We start from the raw sequence: 24,085 nt of genomic DNA, 5'->3' as shown, positions 1-24,085 counted from the left end.
TGCAAATAAAAAATAAAATTTTTTTTTTGGTTTCTTTTAGAATTTTAAATCTGAATTATTAAATTTTCATTTATTTTTTAATTTAATTAATGGACTCTAGCTAGTTGTCCAAATTTTTGGTAAAAAAAACTAGTATGATTACAAAAGAATTTTAAATTATTGAACCTATAAATATGCAATTTTCCAATATATATTCTTTCCAAAAATAACATGAATTTATTAATGATAAATAGCTAGCTAGCAAATTTCTGTTTATACAAAAACCAATTGAATTTATTCACAAATTTATTTATTGGAATTATATTCAATGAATGTTTAAGAAAAATATTAAATTTATTAATTTAAATATTGAATGTTCCAATATTTTAATAAAATTATGGGTTGTTAATTTAACTTAAAGATTTAAACAGTGATATACAAAGCCGCTATATAAGAGCTACAAAACATGTTGAGAAGTTATGTCCGCAAAATTTTTATATCATAAAGTGTTCATTCAATACATCTTAGAAGTTATAATTTCTTTATATTATAGAAAAGCAGTGCTGTACAGAATTAATTAAACAATATCATAAAAATTAATTAGATAAAGAGTCCAAAACCACTAGCTCTATGCCCTCAATTTTTATCTAAAAGGGTTAAAAGTGGAAAAACGTGGTCATAGTTTTAAAAAGTAATCTGGGAAATAGGTGAAATACTCAAACTCTAATAGGTTATTTAAAATTCTTCACAAGAATTCAAAATTACGTTACAACCATAATTTTAATAACAATTATCAATCGATGATCACTTCAAGCAAAAAAAAAATTATAGCTTCAGGGCATAATGCCTTACGAACAGAGATATTAAAACTTTCTCATTAAACTAATAAAAAATGAATATTTAGCAGCCAAATTTCAATAGATTTTTATACATTAGAAGGCATAAAATAATTGTCAAAGTTTTATAACAAAATCAACCTTTATTATTATATTTTTAATTCCTAATATTGCGAATTAACATAAATAGAGTAAAAGCAAGAATCTTGCTGATTAACTATTAAAAAATACTCAATTAATGAATTAGTAAAAGCACTATATACATATAACAATTAATTTACAAATTTTCAATATGCCTACTTAAGAGAATAAGAATTAAATCTTATGTTTCTCTTAAACTAAAACCCCGTATATTTCATTCTTAATTGCTCTTCTAAGAAAAACGTACGTAATATATGTAGCTCTACATATGAAAGGTCAATAAACTATTTCTATAAGGTCATCTTGTACTGAATTCTCATTACTTATATGAAACTTACATCTGAATAACAGACATATATAACTAGGTCTGATTTTACTAATAAGAAATTTCACAAGAGTAATCGTTAATCATTTCTTTAATAATAATGATTTATACAATTATAATATCATCCTTGTGATATGCAACATGATATTTTAATATTCCTATTGATTAACGTTATTGATAATTAATAATCCCTTATACATTATAATAATTATATTAGATTATAAAGACGCAATAAGTAAATAGAAATGATAAATCATTATGAAACCTTCATAAAATAGTAAAGAATCCTTAAATTAAGTTCTTTTATATTATATGCAATGCTTTTAATATATAAAAATAATTAATTCATTATAATCATTATGACATGACGTATCTGGATTTGTAAATTAGAATATTTTTGTTGAATAGCATGACAATGTTAGTTATTAAGGATGTAAGTGTGATATTCAATTTCTTTTAATAAATTTTCAAGATTTTCAATAATACTTTTAACTAGGCATGTCAAATGGAATTGAAAATTGGGAATTCATCCTTACTTTTCATATTTTTGATTCGAAAGTAATCTTTATTATTTTAAGATTAGAAATTTTCTAAAATTATTGAACAAAATGACATCAAAATAATTTAAAATTAGCCCATATTCCAACCTCACTCCCAATTCAATTTTAATTCCCTATAGCTAATTTTAATTTTACACAGAATTAAAAATAAATCCCTTATTCTTGATCTACATGCAAATTAATATAATGTCCATCAATTCATTCAAATATTTAATTTTACCTAATTACCAACATAAAAAATAATCTCACCTGTTTTATCCTAATTTTTATTTTCTGGTTTTTCTTTATGAATGAATTTTAAATTTAAAAGGTATATAGGCTTAATATCCTTATTGAATAGGATACTATAGACATAAAAGGTAACAAAAAGAAAAAAAAAAATTTAATTATACTTTTTATCGATTTAAACATTGGGAAAAATCTTTAAAATTTGTTAAAGTTTAAAGAAGATTAAAGAGAAAACTCCGAGTTATTTTTAAAAATAAATATGAAGGTAAAAATAATTTTCAAAGAATTTATAGAAAAGTTTTTAATAGTGTAATAAAATGTTATTTTAGTACAAAAAATTTTCTTCAACTTTTCAAAAACTTTAGAATTTTTATCGAAAATTTTAATGGTCATTAAAAGAAAGTTTTCTATATACGTTATTTGTAGACAAAAACAGGAACTTAGGCGTAGACGTAAAATAAAAACTAATGCAAAAAAAAACGTAAACAAAATTATTCTCGAACTCTTAATATTAATGACAATTACTGTCCCATAAAGTTGATTGTTTCTCTCATTAAATAAAATTACTTTTGTATATTTTGGAATTTATAGTGATTAATTTGTAGAAACAATAAAAATTTTAAAAATTTTATAAGTGATTTTGAATTCTTCGGAGAAAATTAAAGATGTGTGCTAGTAAATTGTGAACATTTGAAATAAATACTCACGTAATGCAATCCTCTCTTTATACAATTTGTTCGTAATACAATCCTCTCTTCATGCAAAACTTTTTGTACATTTTAAACATCTTTTCACTTTTCCTCATATTTCTTTGATTTAGAAGTTAGACATGTATATTCAGGTTACAATGTACAGAATGAGGGTCCTTACTAATATTAGGGTTAGGGTTAACAAGCAGGCAAACGTCACATTCGAAATAATTTTAAACTCTGAATAATATTGAAAAACCAAACGGGGTTTACGGAGGGATCTTCTAAAACAACGCCAAATCAAAGAGCTTTTAATATATACATTTTATTAAGCTTTTATAAAGTACGGGGTAGAGTTATGCATTCCATATAAAAGTAATCCAAATTCCTGTTTCTATATTTCCTGTTTCAAACCTTTTCTGTATCCTATAATGGCCTTGGGACCGCTTATTTGATTAGTCGGCAGAAGAAATACAAATCTTAGGTTGCAGTGCCTGGATTACCTCATATCACGAACTTTGATCTATACAAGTACTTATAAAAAAATTATTATCAACATTTTGTAAAAACAGGAAAAAAGAGGGTTAGAGAGTAAATTCAAACGTATTTTTTCCATAAATTATGGCAATAATTTCAATTTTTAACATTAAAACTCATTCCAAAACAAAAGTTGCGTGATAAAAATTTCGCCTTATTTAATGTTGATATACAATTTCTCTTTCATTTCGGACACGCTTCTGAATTGAAAATTAAAACATGAAATTCCTATTAAAGCTATTTAATTTCCAACTTTTTTAAAAAACAAATTATTTTGTATTTAATTATTCTATATTAAAAATCATAATTTCAAATTTTAATAATTTTATATTCTTTGAGTAAATATAATTAAAGCATACTTAAGATTAGGTTAATAAAATTTTAAACGACCTTTGATTCAACCGACTGCAAATAATTATCAACACCATAAAATCATTTTAATTGTTTTCGGTTCCATACCATAAAAAATCTATTTTAACGTCTACACTCTTTTGTCCTCTTATTTTTCTGCTCTTTTCATATTTTGTTTTTCAACATTAAAGGAAATTTAAAGGATAATGGAAAATAACTTTTAAAATTTTTTCGAGAACACAAAAATTTTTATGAAAATCTTTTTACATTTTTAAAATATTAAATTCAATAAAATAAAGAAAAAGTGAAATTGTTTGGTGTTCAAAAGAAAAGTGAAAAGAAATGTGCTGCATCACAAAAACTTTCTATAAAAAATAAAAAAAATTTTCTTTTTAAAGTGAAATTCATCTTTCTAAACAACTTATTAAACACAGGATATAAAATGTATAAGGTTTTATTAAAAGGAAATTTAAGTTATACGTGTTAAAACAAACCAGGAGAAAGAAAAAACTTAAAATAATAATCACCTACTGTGAATCTATTGAGTGACATAACACGGATATCACACAGGAGGACAACACACTACATTATATGTGTATATACACAAACATACATTTGGCTTTTATACCGATAAGGATTATCCTACAGATTATAATACAAAACTCATATTACACATATTGTTCTACATTTACTTATACTTTTATATTCAATTTAAGGCAAAAAAATAGCATAATCATCATCATCATTTTCTATGTTGATCAATATCAATGTCACTATTATAATGAGAATATCAATATAATAGTTTGAATTAAAATCTCAATAGATTTTTCATTGTGGTTTTGAAGGAGCCATAAGAATAATTATTGAATCCAATGAGAAAAAAGTAAAAGAAAACAGCAGTAATTCTATTGTAATTTCAATGTAGTTTTCTCTGCCTCTCTCTCTCTCTCTCTTTATCACTCTTCCTCTCTCTCAGTTTATTTATTCACATTCTACTGTTACAAAATACAAACAAATGTATATTTACTTTTTTAATATATAATAAAGTCAACAAAATAATAGTATAAAATATAAAAATCTAAACAACTTGTATAACTATGTGTAAGTATATGTGTGTATATAATCCATTATATTGAATTATAACAACTGGATGATTGACCAACATCAACTAAAGTAACTGTGAAGTAATGGTTACAATATATACATATACAAAAAAAGTCCTTTGTATTATACACCCATCAAGTGATTTTAAGGATATAACTTTAATTATATTACCAAATCATATACAATTATGTAAAGATATATAATGTTTTTACATAATGATATAAAATTCACCTACGTACTTATAACTAGGAGCAGTGAAACTACAATTTTTTTCACATTGTTCACAACGAAATAAATAAAATTAGCAGAAAATAAGGATTATTAAAGAAATATTATAAAAATTAAAGATTTAAATCAAAAATATAAATCTAGACAAATAAATTTTCCAAAAAAAAAAAAAGAAAAAAATTTTTAATCTTAAAATATTTTGTTGAAAAAGTATTGTGGTGGATAGAATAATTGGTGAAAATGTTACAAGATCATCGACAACAACTTTAGCAAGTTTTTTAATTGCAACAACATTATTCAATGTAAGTTTATTTCAACAAGATAATCATTATACCACCACAGCCACCTACACATCAATACCATCATCAACATCAACAACAACAACAACTTCATATTCTTCTTTACCGTCTTCTTATATTCCGACAGCGACACCATCTATTTCAATATCATATTTGAAGCAATGGAAAAACCACATAAAACAAATAAAAACAATAGAAATAATAGAAAATTCCAAAGCAACAACAACAACAACAGTAGCAATAAAAAATCTAAATGAAAAAAATAATTTAAATAATATTGTAACACATTTTAATCCAATAAATTTAAATAGTCTTAGTAATAAAATCAATAGTAATAGCAATAATAAAAATCATAATAGTAATAATAATAATAATCATAATGATAATGACAATAGATGGCACAGCAGGATTAAAAAGAAAACAAACAGTATTAATAATATTAAATATAATAAAGGTGGTAGTGGTGGTGGTAATATTCATACAAATGTTAAAAGAGAAAGTCTTAAAATACCAAAAAATAATGAAAATATTGAATATAATGGAAGCGGAGACATTATTGGTGACATTGATGACAAATCAATTACAATGGATATTCTACATGATAATAATGAATATAAAAATTTTTTACATAATATTAACAGTATTATTAGTGATGATGATTTTAATACAAATGATAGTAAAATTAATAGAATTAACATTAGAAATAATAGTAATAATAATTATAATGAAAGTAATTTTAATAATAATACAATGGAAACAGCAACAACAAATTTATATTCGACAACAATATCAATATTTGATGTTGAAAATAATAAGAATGATAATAAAAGTGACAACAATAATTATGAAATACCCGAAATACCAGCATATATTCGTAATACATCCATGGTCATTTGTATTACAATTATGATACTTGGTGTCATCGGTAATATTATGGTAGGTAATGAAAATTAGATTTTTTAAAATTAAAATTAGATACATAATTTAAGAAAAATTTAAAATTTTAAGAAAAATGTACCACAATTTTTTCAGATAAATTCAAATTGCATATTTGTAGGCAATAGGAGAATTAATGTTTTTCAAAAGATTCAATTTTAGTAGATCGAAAATAAGAAGATTATGGTTGTGATATCCTTTACATTAATAAAACTATTTGCAACAAAATTATTAACAAACGCAGGATTTCGGCGAAGTTAAAATTATGAGCTTCTCTATTTTTGGTTTCAATTAGAATTTTTAAAATTTTGCTAAAAATAATTGGTTTGCATGAATTTTAATACCAAATAAGTAATTCTAATGATTTAAACACAAAAAATTCAGGAAAATAATTTAAATAACTCTGGTTATCTTGAAATTTCCATAAGATTTAAAAATTTAAATTTAATTCCATTTAATGTGCAAATAATTTTTGTATACACTTTGAAATTTCCATGTTTTACAACCAATTATCATAATTTTTATTTGAATGATAATAAATTTTTAATGCAATTATGATGTTGGACTTGAAAAGATAACCTTAAAAATATATTTTTATCTTAAAGAAAACCCATTCAAATTTTATATTCAAATCAAATTTACGATATAGGCACCCCCCGATTACATTAAATAAACAATCGGAACCTTTCTTTCCTGTACAACAAGTCAATATTCTTTAAAAACAAAATAAGAAAAGTAGAAAACAAAATTAAATCACACGTTCTATTTAAATCTTTAAATATTGATTTCGAATAAAATTTTTTAATGCCACCCATTTTTTTAAAGGATTTGTACATGTTTTCAAGGTTCTCTGTTTTCTTTTAACAAAAAATAAGGACCTTTTTATCTTGTTTGTTTTTGTTATCATGGTTTTTCTTACTTTTATTACAACAATTTAGACTTGGCATTACCCCTTTTTTTTGTAAGAAGCAAAAAAATATAAGAAAGAAAAAGTTACTTTTTAAAAAAATCCATTTTGTTTTTTTCCTCTCGTTGATGTTGGAATATAAGAATAAACAAAAAAAAACAAATAAATTTTAAATGAAAAAAAATGAAAATAAATTTTAATAGTTAAGGACATTTTCTTTTCACAAATTCTTCTTATTTTTCAAAAATAAAATTAATACTTCGTAAAAATACCAATGAATGTACGTACCGCTATTAAGGACACATAAAAAACAAAGCATAAAGAAAAAATTGAATTATTCGTCCGTAAAATAAACTCTTTATCAACAAATTTGGAACGTAAGACAATAAAAACAAAAATTGATAAAAATCATTTCTTTTGTTAAAGAAAATTAAATCGCGCTTTTAATAGAATAAAAGCAAAACAGTTTTAATTATGAGATTTTAAAAAATTTAATTATTCAAAGAGTTTATGGAAAATTATTAATTAACATTTTTTGAAAATAAAATTATTGTGACATTCAAATTATAATTATTCAATTGTTGTCTGGTAAAAATTGAAAAAATCTAAGTGGAATGCAATAATTTTGAGTATTGAGGGCATTGAACAAAATTTATGAAAACTATTGCTTCCGAACCAGATTTCAGACATAAAATCACTAACAGAAATTTATCTCTCAAAAAGAGATGTTAGAAATACAAACACAAATTTTTCAAATTTTATATTTCACTTCCAAACTCAGGATATTTTTCAATAAATTTGAGCTAAGACGTTTTGAGCTCAATTCAAATTTATCTCTTAATTTTTTAACATACCTCCTATTTTCGTAGAATTTTAAAACAAATTAATTTGAATTCAATACTGGAACCATTGTTGAATCCTATTGTATAACCGAATTTACAGAAAATTAAGTGGAACTGAAAAATTCCAAAAATTTTATTACCAAAAAATTTTACTGTAGAAAAATCGCTATAAAAATCTTAAATTTAATAAATAATGCTGTATAAAACACACACTCGCACAAAAATCATTAGTTAGAAAAAAACTCAAACAAAACAAATAAACAGTTTAACTTGAAAACAAGAAATTCAAATTAAGATGTAAAAACCAAAAACAGAAAAGAAAATTCAAAAAAAATCTTAATAATATTTTACTGTTAATCACAAACCACTCCATTTAATTATTAACCTTCATTTTAATTTGCCTCCATTATGTTTTCGGGTGCTCATAAAATTCTCTCTTTTTTTATTCTCTTAAAATCAAATTCTCTTTTATTCATTCTAATTTCTTTTTTTTACTCTATTTTTGTTTTCTTATTCTTATACTCTGTAGGTGCCAATTGTTATCCTTTTAACAAAGGATATGAGAAATTCAACAAATATTTTTCTCACTAATTTAAGTATAGCCGATTTACTGGTACTACTAATATGTACACCAACTGTTTTGGTTGAAGTTAATTCAAAACCTGAAACATGGGTCCTAGGACATGCAATGTGTAAGTATAATTTATAAATATATTATTATAATTTTGTAATATTATGTTACATAATATTATAATTATTCATTTACAGATATTTTGTTAATAAAAAAGGATATAAATTTAATATTTTTAATATTAATGTTAACATATAAATCAAAAACCAAAAAAAAAAAAGAGAGAAAAGAAGAGAAAATCTAAATCTTATTTGCCTTAAGGAAAAAAATCTGATGTGATCAGCACATAACCGACCGCAATACGTATTATCTAGTCTATCGTTATAATATAATTTATCGTTAGAAAAATATCTAGGAAAAGGTTAATTTGGCCCTTTCGCTTATTTTAGTCTATCTAAAAGACTGACATCACTCTGGAAGCGCGCTACCACCGAGAGTTTGACATCCGAAATTTGGTAATTTCGCTTTATCCCATTCGAGTTGCGTGAAAAGTTTGCCAGTTTATTTCCGTAGAAATGTAAAATACGTGACATAGGAAGAAAAGGAATAAAATCTATAAAATTTCCGTAAAAATCAAAATCGGTTCCATTAAACTTGAAACTTGCGCGTACACACACAGTCAGACAGACTGGTAGACTGACAAACAGACCGACATCACTCTGGAAGCGCACTCACACTGAAAGTTTGACATCCAAAATTTGGTGACATCACATAACCTTTCTTATTGTATTCAACGCGGTCGGTAATAAAAAAAAATGTTGCTACTAAATATTCTCCATTATTATGTATAGCTCTTTGTTTAAGATGTGTGTACTCTCAGCTGGACGTAAATGATGTACACGTATTGTAATAAACATTATTTGTAATTGTTGAATTGTATCCACTCATGAAGGTAATATTATAATTCATAACTGTCGACTATCAATTGCAGTAAAAGCAGGAATTAGCTGAAATATCAAAAAATTTTAGCAACATTTCTGATTTTGAATTGAATTAAAAGCTCTCAATTTACAATTAACTAAAATAAATTATTCAGACACATTTAAATTTTCTAATTTCAAAAATAAATGTAGGTATTTAAAATGTTCTTATACATCATTTTATATTATTAAATATTTTTCCTATTAATTTATGTTAAGAAATCATTAAAATTTACGTACAAAATTCGTAAAAATTAAAAAATACAAAAAAAATAATTTTTAAATACTTTTTAAATAATTCAAATTTTATGCATGAAATCATAAAATTTTATCCCATCCTTTTTTGAATGTATAACAGATTGAGTTTAACAGATTGTAATAATGGAATTTTTAAATTCTTAATTACTTTCTGACATCACCAACCTTCTTCAATCATACTCCTGATTATTCTCTTCTCTACCGAATGATAAAAAGGAAAATGTGAATATCAAAAATTTTTACACCTTCCCATCTTTAATTTTTGAATTTTTTTTTTAATTTTTATCAAATTTAATAATAAATTTAACAAATTTCTTAATAAGGTCGTATGTCATGTTTAAAATTCTATTAAACTTTTTAAAAGACATACAAAAGTAATTAACATAAAAACCAAAATTATTTGTACAAAGATGACAAGAAAATGTCAAAAATATTTTTTTAAATTTTAATATTATAAAATTAATTATAACATTTAAAAATTTTTTTTATTTTTGTTTTTTAATTAATAGTTTTCTTCTTTGTAATTATAAATGTGCGTTCTGATTTCTTTTAGTCAAATATACTAGCTTTAGTACAAAATGTTGGTATATACATACATGTAGGTATGATCATTGAATGCGTCTGATATAGAAAAAATTATAAGAGGATTGTGGTCGTTATTCTATATCCTATTGGCTACAAAAAATTAAATATGATTTTTAAACTACATCAAGGTGAATATCCGATCCTTATATGCAGTGAAATTGTTGGAAAAGCGCTTTTCAGCCTTTTCGGAAAATAGAAGTATTTACTTTGCTCAAACTAGAAGAATGTAGTGTGCTTTATTAAATTAAAGTTGAACGGTGTGTGGCTCATGAAGGCAGCATTTCATACATGGGCTCATTAATTGACCCTTAGAACTTCAGAATGTAGTTCAGAAAGCTGCTGAAGAATATTTAAAGTTTCACATTTTGCCTCATTATCAAAAACGCTGAGACAAACCCCTCTTTCAGCAACTTATTTTAAATATCTTATACTCCTCACAGTTTCTCTAGTACTGATTAAAATTTTTTCTAAAACACAATTTTCATATGATATAGCCTTCAAAGAAATGCAAAAATATTCCATTTAATTCAGACAGCAAATCGTCCATAATAAATTTTAAACAATATTGCATCACATTTATCAATTGCTGAAATTCTTTTTATTAATGCAAATTGTTCTATAATTAATGATCAATTGAAAACTGTTCCAATTTATTGAAAATGTTGACAGCTTTCATTAATTATTTTGCGAAGAAAGGAAGCAATTTTGCAATTTTTCTTTGATGCACCCAAAATATTCATTTGTTTTTATGAATTAAACGTACTTATTACTCACATTTATAATGATCAACTTATTATTTTTATTACAAAGCAAAATTTTCAAGATTCTACCAACACAATTCTGCTCTGTTTGAATGTCATTTCAATTCCAGTCTTATTATGATATAGATGAGGGACGCAATTGCAACTTTTTTATGTTGAAATAAGAATTAGGATTTGAACTGGTGAAAATAATTGAATTAATATACAAAATCATAATATTGTTATACACAAAATAATATTTAGAATAATTTCATCAATTCAATCTGTCAAACATTTCAATTTTTCAATTTAATTTCAATGAAATTGAATTTAAATTTTTGAAGTATGATATACTTAGGTTATCTAGTGGTTCTCTAATATAGGAAAATTGATTGAAATTTACATTTTATTAAGACATTAATAGAGAAAATTCTATAGAATTTTCTCAAATACTAGAAATAATATACAAATTTTTATTAACTATAATAGAAATGAATTTTTTATATCACTTTGATCTTTGAATTATATCGTAAAAATTTTCATATAAATTTTATAGAATTTTTAGTGGAAATCTTTTGAATTTTTTTTTTTCAGAATACCGTACGCAAAATGTGTATATACAAAATTATGTTTTGTATAATTGTATGTACGCGAATATTAATATCATTTTTTCTTCTATTTAAAAAAAAAATTTGATTTGTTTCTGTCTATTAATTTTTTATTTAACGAAAACACCCAGATTTTTATAAAAAAAAAAATATTAGGAAAATTTTCTTTTATATTTTTTGCACCATATTTTCTTTATCTAAAATATTTTCAACAAGCGCCAGTTTTTTTGACTACATACATATATGCTATAACGTAGACAATATGTATTTAAAATTTTCAAAAAAATTGTAAGAGGCTTCGTGCATAGAATAATTCACGCGCCTTCATTATTAAAAAGATAAAATACACAGATATGTGTTCTAATTCTGCAAATATGCCAATAATTTCTTCGGGAATGTATTCGCAGAAATGAACTCAAAATACTCAAATATAAAAATTTTATATACATTATTTTAATTTTATAATTAAGATTTCGTGACTTTAAAATTACAATAATAATGTATTCAGCAGTTAAAACTTTTAGTCAGAATTATGTATTAATACCGTATTATTGCGTTTTTGAAGTAAAGCGCATAAGACTGAGCAACAAAATATTTTGTTTTGAAAAATATTCTCTTTGGTCCCATGTCTTTTCAAAGGTTGTTTACAAGACCCCACACAAAAAATAGGATTGTACACACAATTACGTAGAAATCTGAAAAAATTTTGAAAAAATTTTGTTTTAGCACCTGTCCTTAAAACTATATATTAAAGGTTCCAAAATGAAAGCCATACTAACAGTATATATATGCCGACTGCCACAGATGACACTGACATCGACTATGATGGTCGATGTCAGTTGTAGATGATGGTCGACTATGCCGTGTCGAAAGATAGACGAAAGTTTCTTTCGATTATTTTTTCTATCCTATTCTTTCCCTTGAAGTTATTAATTAAAAATATAACACAATTTAATTGACTAAAGTATCTGTTCCGTTAAGACACTGCGTTAGCAGGTGCAGATCTATATCATCTAGATGACGGTGCAGATTTAGACGTTACACGTCTACCTAAGTGCAGATCTATATCATATACAGCAATTTGTTTTATGAAGATCGAACTTCAATTTGACTTATACAGCAAATCATTGCTAATTGCTGAATTTAAAATATTTAATATTTTAACAATATTTTTTTCAAAGTGGATGCTCCACTTTTAAATTGTTGAATAAATCTGACATATGCAATTAATATCGTAGTTCCTAAATTTATGCAATAAGAAAACACAATTGTGTAACAATTTACATAATATGCCAGAACATATTTGTATGACTTATAAGACTATTGAAAATTATAATTGAATTCACACAATTTTACCGAATTCCGGAATTCTCGCTATTCACTATCTCTTTTTCTAAAATATTCTACCTCTTTGTAGGTAAACACTCCAAACTCCCCCCCCCCCCCCTCTATGACGTATAAAACAAAGTAAAATTTGTTTAACATCAACTTCTTTTCATCACAATGACATTTATTTTTTTTTTCTAAAAAATAATTTGTTTTTTCTTCTTTAGAATTTATTATAATAATTCTAATTTCCGTAAACACACGTTTATTTAAATTTAAAATACAAAAAAAAATTTTAAATAAAATTAATGTTGTATATCGCGGCATACAAATGTATAATCACCATATTATTTATGTACGCGTATGTAGAACATTTTAAAATTAAAAATTCAAAGAAAAGCAAACAAGTGAATAAGTTGTAATGTCCATCTGTTGAACAACAGCAGAGAATAATCGCCACAAACACTGGCAAAATACAATTATAGTTTTGTTTTTCCTATATGATATTGGTATGTATGTATAATATATTAATGTACGTGTGGACTTGTATGTATATGGAAATGTAAATGTGAATACTTATATAGCGTGATGTCATATACATGGTGCCGTGATTTGTTACTAATATTTCTTTTAGTGATAATTTTACGTGAGCGAAAATGTGTTTTTTTTTGTATTTTTTATAATTTATTTGGTCCATAAGTCAAAAAATATATAGGAATTCGTTGATCATTAAAGTCATTCGAAAATGACTATGAAAATTATGTGTAAAATAAGAAAATTTATTGATTTAATAAATAAGAATTTAAAAATTTTAGAAATGAAAAAATAGAGGCATTTAGTTAGAGATGAAAAAAGAGTTAACCACAAAAATTATTATAAGAAGAAATCTTTAAAGAATACTGCTAATTAGGAATATGATTTGTGAAAGGATTTTGTTTGGTGTGAAAAGGTATGCAACTACTCTGTGAAAGGAGCTTGTTATTCATCTAATCGCTGTATACAATGTGTGTGCTCTAAATTTGGGGACTATTTTCAATTATTTACTCACTTCGAGAAAAAATTTCGATCTAAATATTTGGAACATCCGGAAAAAGTATTGGAACACTGGTACGATAACAGTGCTGCCATTCATAGTGACTTAGGTTATCTACTATCTTAGTGTGATGTTGCTGCCTTTTCTATTGTTCAAGACTGGAATAGTTTATATAAGAAATTGTGATAGAATATAATTCATTACAGCAATGTGATATTTGCAATTATAAGAGAATTAACAGCAGAATATAATCAACCCCAGTGATGAATGACAAAAATTATTAATTATCATTCAGTTTTAGGAATATAGTAGCGGCTTATCATTGTTTTTATGACTGCTTTGAGATTTGAATTTGGAACTTAATTACAGGTTTTTCTTATTAACGCATAATATTTTATGTATGTACCCTACCTTTTGATTCTAATATTTATTTATTTCTTGAACTTGCCTCCATTTAATCATCATTTTAAGAAATATTAAAATCTTATATAAATTAAGCATACATTCATTTCTATTTATAATCTCGCGTGAAATTTCACCGGAAAAATTATGAATTGCAATACAATACTTTACAACAAAATATTTTACATTGCATGTATTGCATGTAAATTCCATAACGCTCTTATAAATGAAAACAAAGCATTCTTTAAATAGAAAAAGCAATTATTTGTCATTTATTATTTTATTATTTTCTTGTCCCACAAAATCATTTTATTTTCAGAAAAAAAAAATATTTAAATTTTTTACATTCAACCAATGGATTTTTAATCCGTTATTTTCCACAATATTTTGTGCTCAACGCAATCAGAATGTTCCAAGGCAATATGATTTATAGCGATCTTTTCTTAAAAATTTTTTTAATATTTTTCAAAATTAAATACTAAACTATTTCATAAAATTTTTAAAAATAAATTCTTTAATTCGTATAGGTAAAGCAGTACCATTCATTGAATTAACTGTGGCACATGCAAGCGTTTTAACAATACTAGCAATATCATTTGAACGTTACTATGCTATATGTGAACCATTAAAAGCCGGCTATGTTTGTACAAAAGCTCGTGCATTATTAATATGCGTTATAGCATGGGCTGTTGCTGCTTTATTTACAAGGTAATTTACAACATTTTAAAAAATCTTAAGTATCTATTATTGTAAATGCTTTACAACTAAAATTTTCTACAAAAAATGTCATTAATCATTTTCATGTAATATTCATTTTCTTCCTTATTCCTACATAATATTTACTTGTATGCTTGTTTTGAAAACGTTGAAAATATTTTAAGCGATTTTAAATTGTTTGTTTAAGAATCAGAAAAGTTAGAGATTTTGCTGCTTTGTACATTGTGTAAATTTTTGTTTTTGATGATTTGTGTGTCGTCATTGTGCTTCTTTATTAGTTTGTTGCTTTGAATTATGCATGAGACTTTTTTTTATAAAATTAATTTTTTTCAACAACTATTTTCACCTGTTAAACATTATTTTTTTATTATCTTTGTTTCTATTTCCTTCTTATAGTAATTTTCATGAAAACATGAAGAATATTTTTTTATTTAAGTGAATTTTAATGATTTGATTCCATAATTTAGAGAAAAATTGTGGTTCTTAAGAAAATCTTAATAGTAAACTAGGTTTAATGTTACAAAAATTATAATATTTAAGCAATATTAAGAGGTGTGTCAGAGAATAAATAAAATTCTAAAGACTTTTAGAATTCTTTATTAAAATACAACTAGTCCATGGATGATAAATGAAAATTTAACGGCGCTTGAACACGAAGCTCGCAAAAATGCCATAATTTCTACTAACTGAATAAATCTAAACAGAAACTTGAAACTCCCGAAAAGATGGCATGAAATCACATGTTACACGCCTTACGTCATGTCAATAAAAACTTGTATTGCAATATACAGTACACAAAAAAAATCCAACAAGTTCTTCATTATTAAACATTTGATTTTTAACAAAACATATCCCAAAATCTTCCAAAATTTTGTTAAACAGAATGATTCTAACACCTTTTTACCAATTAATATGCATTTAGGCGAATATTTCGGACAAAATATAACCGCCTTACAAAAACTTTTAGTTTGGAAAAACTTAAATTTAGTACAGTCTTAAAGGCACTTTGTTTTTTTCTTAGCAATGTCAAATTCAATTAAACTTATCTTAATTTTTGACATATTCTCAAATTAATTAAATATTTACGATTTTTAACATACTTATAGGCACTTTTCAGTCTGTTTCATGAAAAATACATACCAGAAAATTTCAGTATTTATAACGATTTCAATTTGAATTCCACGATAAATTTGAATCTTACATACAACTAAATTTTAGCATCTTAAATGCAAAAATCAAGAAATTGTAATAAGAAATTGCTTCCAAATTTACATATAAATTTCACTATACTATATCACTAATTAAACTTTAAGTTAATTTTAAGCCTCACAAATTTTATAGGGTAATCGACCATTGATTTTGACATACATTTTATATCGCGCTTGTCTGATTTGATAACTTTATATATAATATAAATCCGCTGTTAAGTACATAAGAATTTTGGATTAAACAATAATTTGAAGTGAACAAAATTGTCTACTCTTTTAATGAAATTAAAATCTTATTTAAAGTAAAATTCAAACAGTAAATGTTACAAACAATAAACGTTCAAACAGTAATAGTAATGCTTAATATACAGGTATATAGAACTTACTCCTATATCGCATAGAATAATGTTTCCGAAAAAATTCCTTATATTTAAATTAAATTTAAAGAAAATATTTAAAAATTCAATCTCTTTAATTCAACTTTTTGTTTTCTGGTCTCTTTTTTTTTTATAAAATATAGAACGCGACATACTGACAAATTTTTGGTTGAACGCGATACGACTAGCTTATAACCTTTGAATTATATACATTTTAGGTAAAATGTAATGAAACTTTTTTGGTAAACTTTTCCCCCCACGAAAAAGCAAAACAAAAAAATTATTATAAAATTTTCCATTTTCTTATATCCTTTTCTCTTATACTTTAGGAAATTTATATAGAAATCGTGTTATACAACGCGTTAGTCGGGGAACGTATAAAATTTATAGGAAAATACATACATACATATGCACATATCAACACGAATTTAAGCTAATTTTGTATTGTAAATAAATTATCAATGAGATGTGCACATGCATATACAAACAACAATACTTATAGAAAAAATGTACAGTTGTAATAGGAATACGAGAGAAACGTGCATTATACATGTGTATGTGCGTTTATGTGTTCGCTAGGACAATATTCCATTCAGTTATATATGCATAATAAGATGATATAAACAAAAGAAATTGATTCATAGCATTCCTAGAAATTAATTATGGTAATCTAATATTGAAAATCCTTTAAGATTGAGATACGAATTACGTAAGATAAATCACTTAGGTGATAATGTAGGTTTATTTACAAAATTTATAACTTTTGTTTTTTTTTTTGTAAGGTTTCTATAAGTTAATCAACAGATTTTTTTTTGGTGATTTCTGGTTTCCTTATATTTATTTTTTTCCCCCAGTACCTGTATGGAAAATTTTAAGAAAATTTGATGGAAAAGTCATGAAAGTCACATTCAATGCAAATTGACAAAATGTGTGTATAAGAGACGTGTACGAAAGAAATAACAAAATAAAGCCACGTGTGTAAATGAAAATGTTAATAACGATTTTAGAAAATACACGGGTTTTACAATGTACTTATATATACAAATGTATCTACATACTATATGGAATAGAGTAATGGTATATTCTCCATTAACCTTTAATGAATGAAATCTTGTCGTACACTTAAAAGAAGAATATTTTTTTTTGATTAGAATGTGTAATCAATGAATATTCAAAGATTTTTTAAGAAATATGTATATATATATGTGTATATGTATATATATAACTTTCCAAATTGAATATTTTCAGAAAATATTAGAACACTGTAAGACTTTTTATTACTGAAACAAAATAAAAACAAAATAACGCAATGTGTGGTTTCAAAAAATTCCAAGTTAAATTAAGGGTACACATTTTAAAATTAAATAATCTTGTGACTCCATGTAAAATTTTAAAATTGTTAATCATATAATTCAATAAACAATAATTTTCTTCAGGAATTCTAAACAAAATTTCCCTTATTCTGAAAATTCTAAATTTTCATTTAGTAAATCCATTACCCTACTAATTCCACTAATTTTCGATGGTATACATATCAGAGATTTCATGGAATTCAGTTGGAAATCTTTAAAATTTGATTAATTTTACCATTTTAGAATATAAAACACCATTTTAAGAGATTACAATTTCCATAAATTTCTAAAATTATCAAAAATACCTTAACTTAATTTTGTGGTATACTGACTGGTACTTCAAAAAATTTAACTTGTTTTCAAAAACAATAATATTCTAAAATAAGTTTAGATTTGTTTTTTTAATATTTTGTAGAAATTATTTTAACAGAAGACAAGATATAATTACCCATTTTGAGGCCATGGGCGTAAGGGAGAAACTTCTGTTCGATGCTCATTACTTTAGTATTATCTAACATTACTTGTAATAACAAAATAAACCAGCCTCAAATTTTTACTAATATGTAGAGTTTATTAAATTAAGACTTGTTGAATTAGAGCGTAAGCCTCATATTTAAAAAATTTAACATGAAAATGTTTTGCTTAATCACATTTTTACACTTAAGACTTTATCTGTGATATCCGTTTTATCTTCTAATTGCCCCGTTTCAACTACAACAATATATAAAATTTCAAAAGGATTATCCTTATCCTTAAATTTTTTATTCATTTATTTTCTTAAATCTGCCCATTCAATTTAAAAGAAATTTGTCTTTTAAATGTGTGAACAAAAATTGTATTTTACTTGATGAATGAAACAAAATTTCTGAGAAATCATTTTTCCCGAGAGAAAATTTCTTCACACTTTCTTTCTTTTTTTTGAATATATCATTTTCTTTCCATTAGGCTTTTTACATCCTTAAATTTCTTCCTTTTTCTTTACAATTTTATTCAAATACAATAATAACAAAACAATCAGCAACATTGTTGCTAATCATTTGCTTGTATGTTGCCAAAAACTTTTCATTTGTGTACTTCTTAGGTGTATTCAAATTCAAAAACAAAATTTTGGGCACAAATGAATTGAAAGCACCTTCCTTTTCAAATGTTATTAAATTAAAATTGAATTTTTTATTCAAAAAAGAATTTTTTTCATAGAAAATGAACAAATCTTTTCTATTTTAATTGTATGAAAGAAAATTTGTTTTTAAAATTTATTCTGTGTGTATGTTGAATTCTATTTTTAATATTTCGGATTAAATTCAAAAAAATTATTTATTATTCTATGCTTAGGCCTACTCTTTATAGCATGTATAGAGAACATACCCTTTTAGGATGTCCAAAATGATTAATAGTTAATTTATTCAATTTCGTTTACTTTTATATTTTAATATCCTTAATAGGCTTCTTATGTTTAAAGAGTTTATATAATAGCTAGAGGAAAATTAAATTGTTTATGGGAATTGATGACATCATTTATGGCTATTATTGAATTGAAAATTTTATAAACAATAATATTTTAAAATACGAACCAATTTACATGAATTCTAAATTCGAAAAGGTGATGATAATTTTGCTTAAGTGTTATATAGGCGCACATACACTTTTAAATTAACAAATTTACAAAATTACTCCTATAATTCAAAGTCATGCACAATTTTGGTTAACATTATTTTTTATATTTTTCCCCGAAAAATATAAAAAATAATGAAGATTATTGAATAACAAAAAATTGAAAGTTCCGCCTCATACTAGCGATTCACTAAAATATCTTATTGTTTTTCGAAATACAAGCTTTTGCTTATGAATTTTAATATCCTTCAATTATTCTCATAAAATATTTTGTGCATAATACAACATACGAGTCCATATATGTATGCAATATATTGAAAGAAGATTAAAAATGTAATTATTAGAACAAAATATCTTCAAGCATCTAGATATCAAAAATTTTAATATCAAAGTAATATCGAAAGTAAAGTCAAATATAATGTCATTCGTATCAAATCCTTTCAATTTGTTATTCCATTCTAGTATTAAAAAAAAAAGAAAATTTGCAGAAATATTTAAAAGACAAAAGGGATATGACAACTTTCAACTTTCAGCATAGAGTTCTAAATACAAGTAAATAATAATGAAAATCCAATTAAATATTAGTGATGAAATGAATGTTATTAAATTGACCTTATAGGCATCTAAGAATTGAATAAATTCTTAAAATATGGAAAATGAAAGGAAAACTGGGAAAAGCAAAAATAACCTTCATCAAAATATTTTTCTTTTTCCATTACAATGTCAAAATGATTCAAAAAGAAAAAGCAAATTGAAAACAAAAGTCAAATAAGGAAATATAAAAAAATTTTTAACCAAATATTAAAATTCTCTGCAGAAAGTCAACTTTTAAAGAATCATTTGTGATGTGACATTACAAATTTTAAAAGTGCATGTCAAATTATTAGAGTGTTAAGAATTTCAACTGATAATATATGATTTCTTCAGTTATTTTGTCAAATAATTTACCAACCATGTCTTAAATCAAAAATCAAAGAGCGAAACGAGGATGATTTGAACGTCCTTGGAAGATTCCCAAACCTCTGCTTACAACCAAAATCGTCAACCATAAGAGGTAGGCTAGCCTAATATAGAGTATTCTTATTATTGTTCAAAATTTCATGTGCAAATCAAAATGGTCGACAACTCTTTAACTTCCAATTCTCTCTCCAGTGAGAGTATTGCTATATTTATATATTTATTTTTCTCAATGAGCCGCACTCAGGCAACCTATGATGCTGTTGAATTAACAAATTCAATATACAATTTTTCACAAATAATAAGAAGACGACATTATTCTACTTATAGATGTAAATAGGAAAACAAATCACGAATTCGGTTGTTATTTTTTTCAATAAGGATTTTTGTCTTCCATTATATAGAAAGGTTTTGATGAGCACTTGTCACTCTTATCTAATATCAAAAAAAAACAAAAAAAACCAAATACTTTTCACTTCTTTTCGGCATTTTTCAGTCTTCACATTGCTCTTTTACATCTTTGTTTTTTTTTTTTGTTGTTTTTCTCGAATTTCAAAGAACAACTCAAACTCATAATGAAATATAAAAGCTGGTTGATGTCATATGATCCGAAAATACAAATATACACATAAATATTCTTTAATAAAATGAGGGCTAAAATTTATATGAATTTTGATCTTATTTTATTTTTGTGTTTGGAACTCAAAGTATAGCAAATAAAATTTTTAATAAAATTTGTGGCAAATTCTAAATGAAATTCGGAAGTTATTCATGGTTGTTTAAGAAATTATTCAATATCAGTCGAAAGTAAATGATTCACAAGGAAAATTATTTTTTCAATTTACAAAGAGCATAAATTATTAAAGAACTTTGGGAACTAAAAATTTTTCGACAAGTAATCGAAGGTAGCTGGCAACAAAAGCTTGATTATTTGTTGAAATCCACTTTTAGTTCGCTGCATATTGTAAATATGTGCTAATGTTGCGAAGTGATCTAAAGGAGATTTTCTAAACAGGCTTAGTGCTGAAAAATGAGTGGTTTCAGAGAACTACAGAGCATTCCTATGATGTAGTCTTCGTGACATTTCATTTTACGGATGATACATGATGTTTGTAACAATAACAGCCAGCATTTGCAAACACATGCGACGATTAAACTTTGCCGTGGATTAGGCTTACTGACTCTATTTGGAAGGTGGGGAGGCGATTGTAGATATGGTCGACGAATTATCTATCTTTTTTTCACAGAAGAAGAATACTTAGTACTACTTAGTTCTATCATGTCCGCACATGAATTCGTGAATCTGGATCCATAGCAACTAGTAGAAAAGTACATATCTAAGGCTATTGAATTTTCATTCATCATAAAATAATTTTCCTCTGCCGCCCAAAAAGGGTATCGCTCTTATATAGGTAAATTTCAAACTGCGTTGATTTCAAGAACTAAATGTCTGTTAGTTCGGAGTTTTTACGTCAATAATTTAATAAATGACTAGAGCAAATCAAAATTAGTGAGAGAAATTAGATTACAATATTACAATCTTAAATAAGATTAAAATCTTAAATTTATTGTTTTATTTTTGCTTAATCTACAAGCAATTGTAAAAAGAATGTTTTATAAGCTTCTTTTATTTTTACATTTTCTCACTTTGAAATCAGTTAATTATCGCAGTCAATTTCAATGTAATAGACTGTTAAGAATTTTCATTACCCTTCCATTCAAAATTCTGTTTCCACTTCGAAAATTTCAAGAAACTCTTTTATAAGTTTATTGGACTACAAACAACAAAAATAAAGATAAAACAACTATAAAAGTTTCTTAGTATCAATTTAGATTATATTTTGTATTTATGTAAGATTGTAGCACATACGAGTATTGTTTAATCATCGTTTTGTAATTAACCAACACAAATACATAAAAAATATTCTTTACTTTATTAATACTGGTATAATTTTTCCTTATTATCGTTCTTTATCTAAAATCTAATCATTAGTGTTTTCCAATATTCTAAAATAGAATATACAAATTTTCTCATTTAAAAAAATAGAACTTGGAATTTCTGTTAAGAATTTTTATTATTTTTTATTCTTTTTTTAGAAAAACTTTTTAGCATTTTTCTAAAGTGTATGAATTGCGAATTAAAAAGGTTCAATTTTGTTAAAAGGCTTTTTTAATCATGATTATTATAGTGTACGTTGACCTGTCCTTGTGGTAAATAAAAGTAGAATATTATTAAATTATATAGGAAAAAGAAAATTCTTCTATTTATTTATATATATATATATATATATATTATGTAAAAGAAAATGTCCTTTCAAGGATATTTGAATTTCAATAAAGATATACGCAAGGACTTTTGCAATCTCATCAATCAGGTTTAAAAAAATAATATTAAAATATTGTTGTGTACAGTTGAAGAAAAAAATAATTTGGTTTGAGATGAAAATCTTTGCTTTTTAATGATATTAATAAATTATGATTAATATTTTTAATAACAACTTAATAATCATTTAGTTCTACGTCCAATAGTAACAAAATCTCAATAAATCAAAAACCAATTTTTTTTATACTTATAAAACATTTTGTATGTTAATGTCTCTGCAGATGGGTAAATTTAAATTAACTGCCTTTCCTTTCTATCACTTCCTTTGTAGTTTTATCAGATAAGATCGAATATTGTCCGTAAACAACGCGAGTTTTCTGCTAAAACAACAATTGCATTCTTTGAAAAACTAAAACCGGTCTCTGTGGTTCGATTGCCTTCACTCGAACCTTTTCGAGACAATAATTTAACAAAACTATTTGTGCTCGTGTTTCCAGTAGCAAGTCACTCTGTTCATTACCCTTAAATCGCATTACGTTCTCCGTAAATCTTTTGAGTCAATCTAAAACTACTACGAAGGTGACTGTACATGAGCTTAATGTATAAATAAAAACTGGTCGAGCATTCCAAAATATGATTATATCTTATACCAGATACACTCCATCAAAAATATTGTCCAGAATCTAGATATCAGTGACATTCACTCGGATACATCTCCATTCCGATCTAAATATCTGAAGAATTTCATTAGTTCTCAATAAAGAATGCGTTAGTGTAGCAATTAATGAAGTGTGATCTTATCGGGTATCTTTTTCAACTATCAAAATCACATATGGCACATTAAGTTAAAAGCTTATCACACGTTGCTTATTGTGCAATGATGGAACAACTATAAGTTTCAAACCAAATCAATTAATACAAATACGTCACATGTTTACTAATTTTCGTGACATTTTTGTCAAATTTGTTCAACTCACTTGATGTTGAATAGGTTGATAATGGAAACTGCGACAAGCCAACCACTTATTTTAATTATTTATTTTCATCTTTTATAATTTTGCCATGTTGATCAGTT

General features: G+C 24.9%; 1 protein-coding gene across 1 annotated transcript in view; it reads left to right on the top strand.

The window, feature by feature from the left end:
- Nucleotides 1–5,201: 5,201 nt before the first annotated feature.
- The window catches only part of LOC129611981 (thyrotropin-releasing hormone receptor-like), a 39,444-nt gene continuing 20,560 nt past the window's right edge, over nucleotides 5,202–24,085 (top strand). The window contains exons 1-3 of the mRNA XM_055525420.1: nucleotides 5,202–6,213; nucleotides 8,492–8,654; nucleotides 14,993–15,173. Coding sequence (XP_055381395.1) covers nucleotides 5,863–6,213; nucleotides 8,492–8,654; nucleotides 14,993–15,173 — 695 coding nt within the window. The 5' untranslated portion in view covers nucleotides 5,202–5,862. The remainder of the gene's footprint in view (nucleotides 6,214–8,491; nucleotides 8,655–14,992; nucleotides 15,174–24,085) is intronic.

The sequence above is a fragment of the Condylostylus longicornis genome, unplaced genomic scaffold (genome assembly GCF_029603195.1).
Source record: "Condylostylus longicornis isolate FDR11 unplaced genomic scaffold, ASM2960319v2 ptg000055l, whole genome shotgun sequence".
NCBI classification, from domain to species: Eukaryota; Metazoa; Arthropoda; class Insecta; order Diptera; family Dolichopodidae; genus Condylostylus; species Condylostylus longicornis.
The sequence above is the reverse complement of the archived record's forward strand: the minus strand, read 5'-3'. Positions and strand labels throughout refer to the sequence as shown.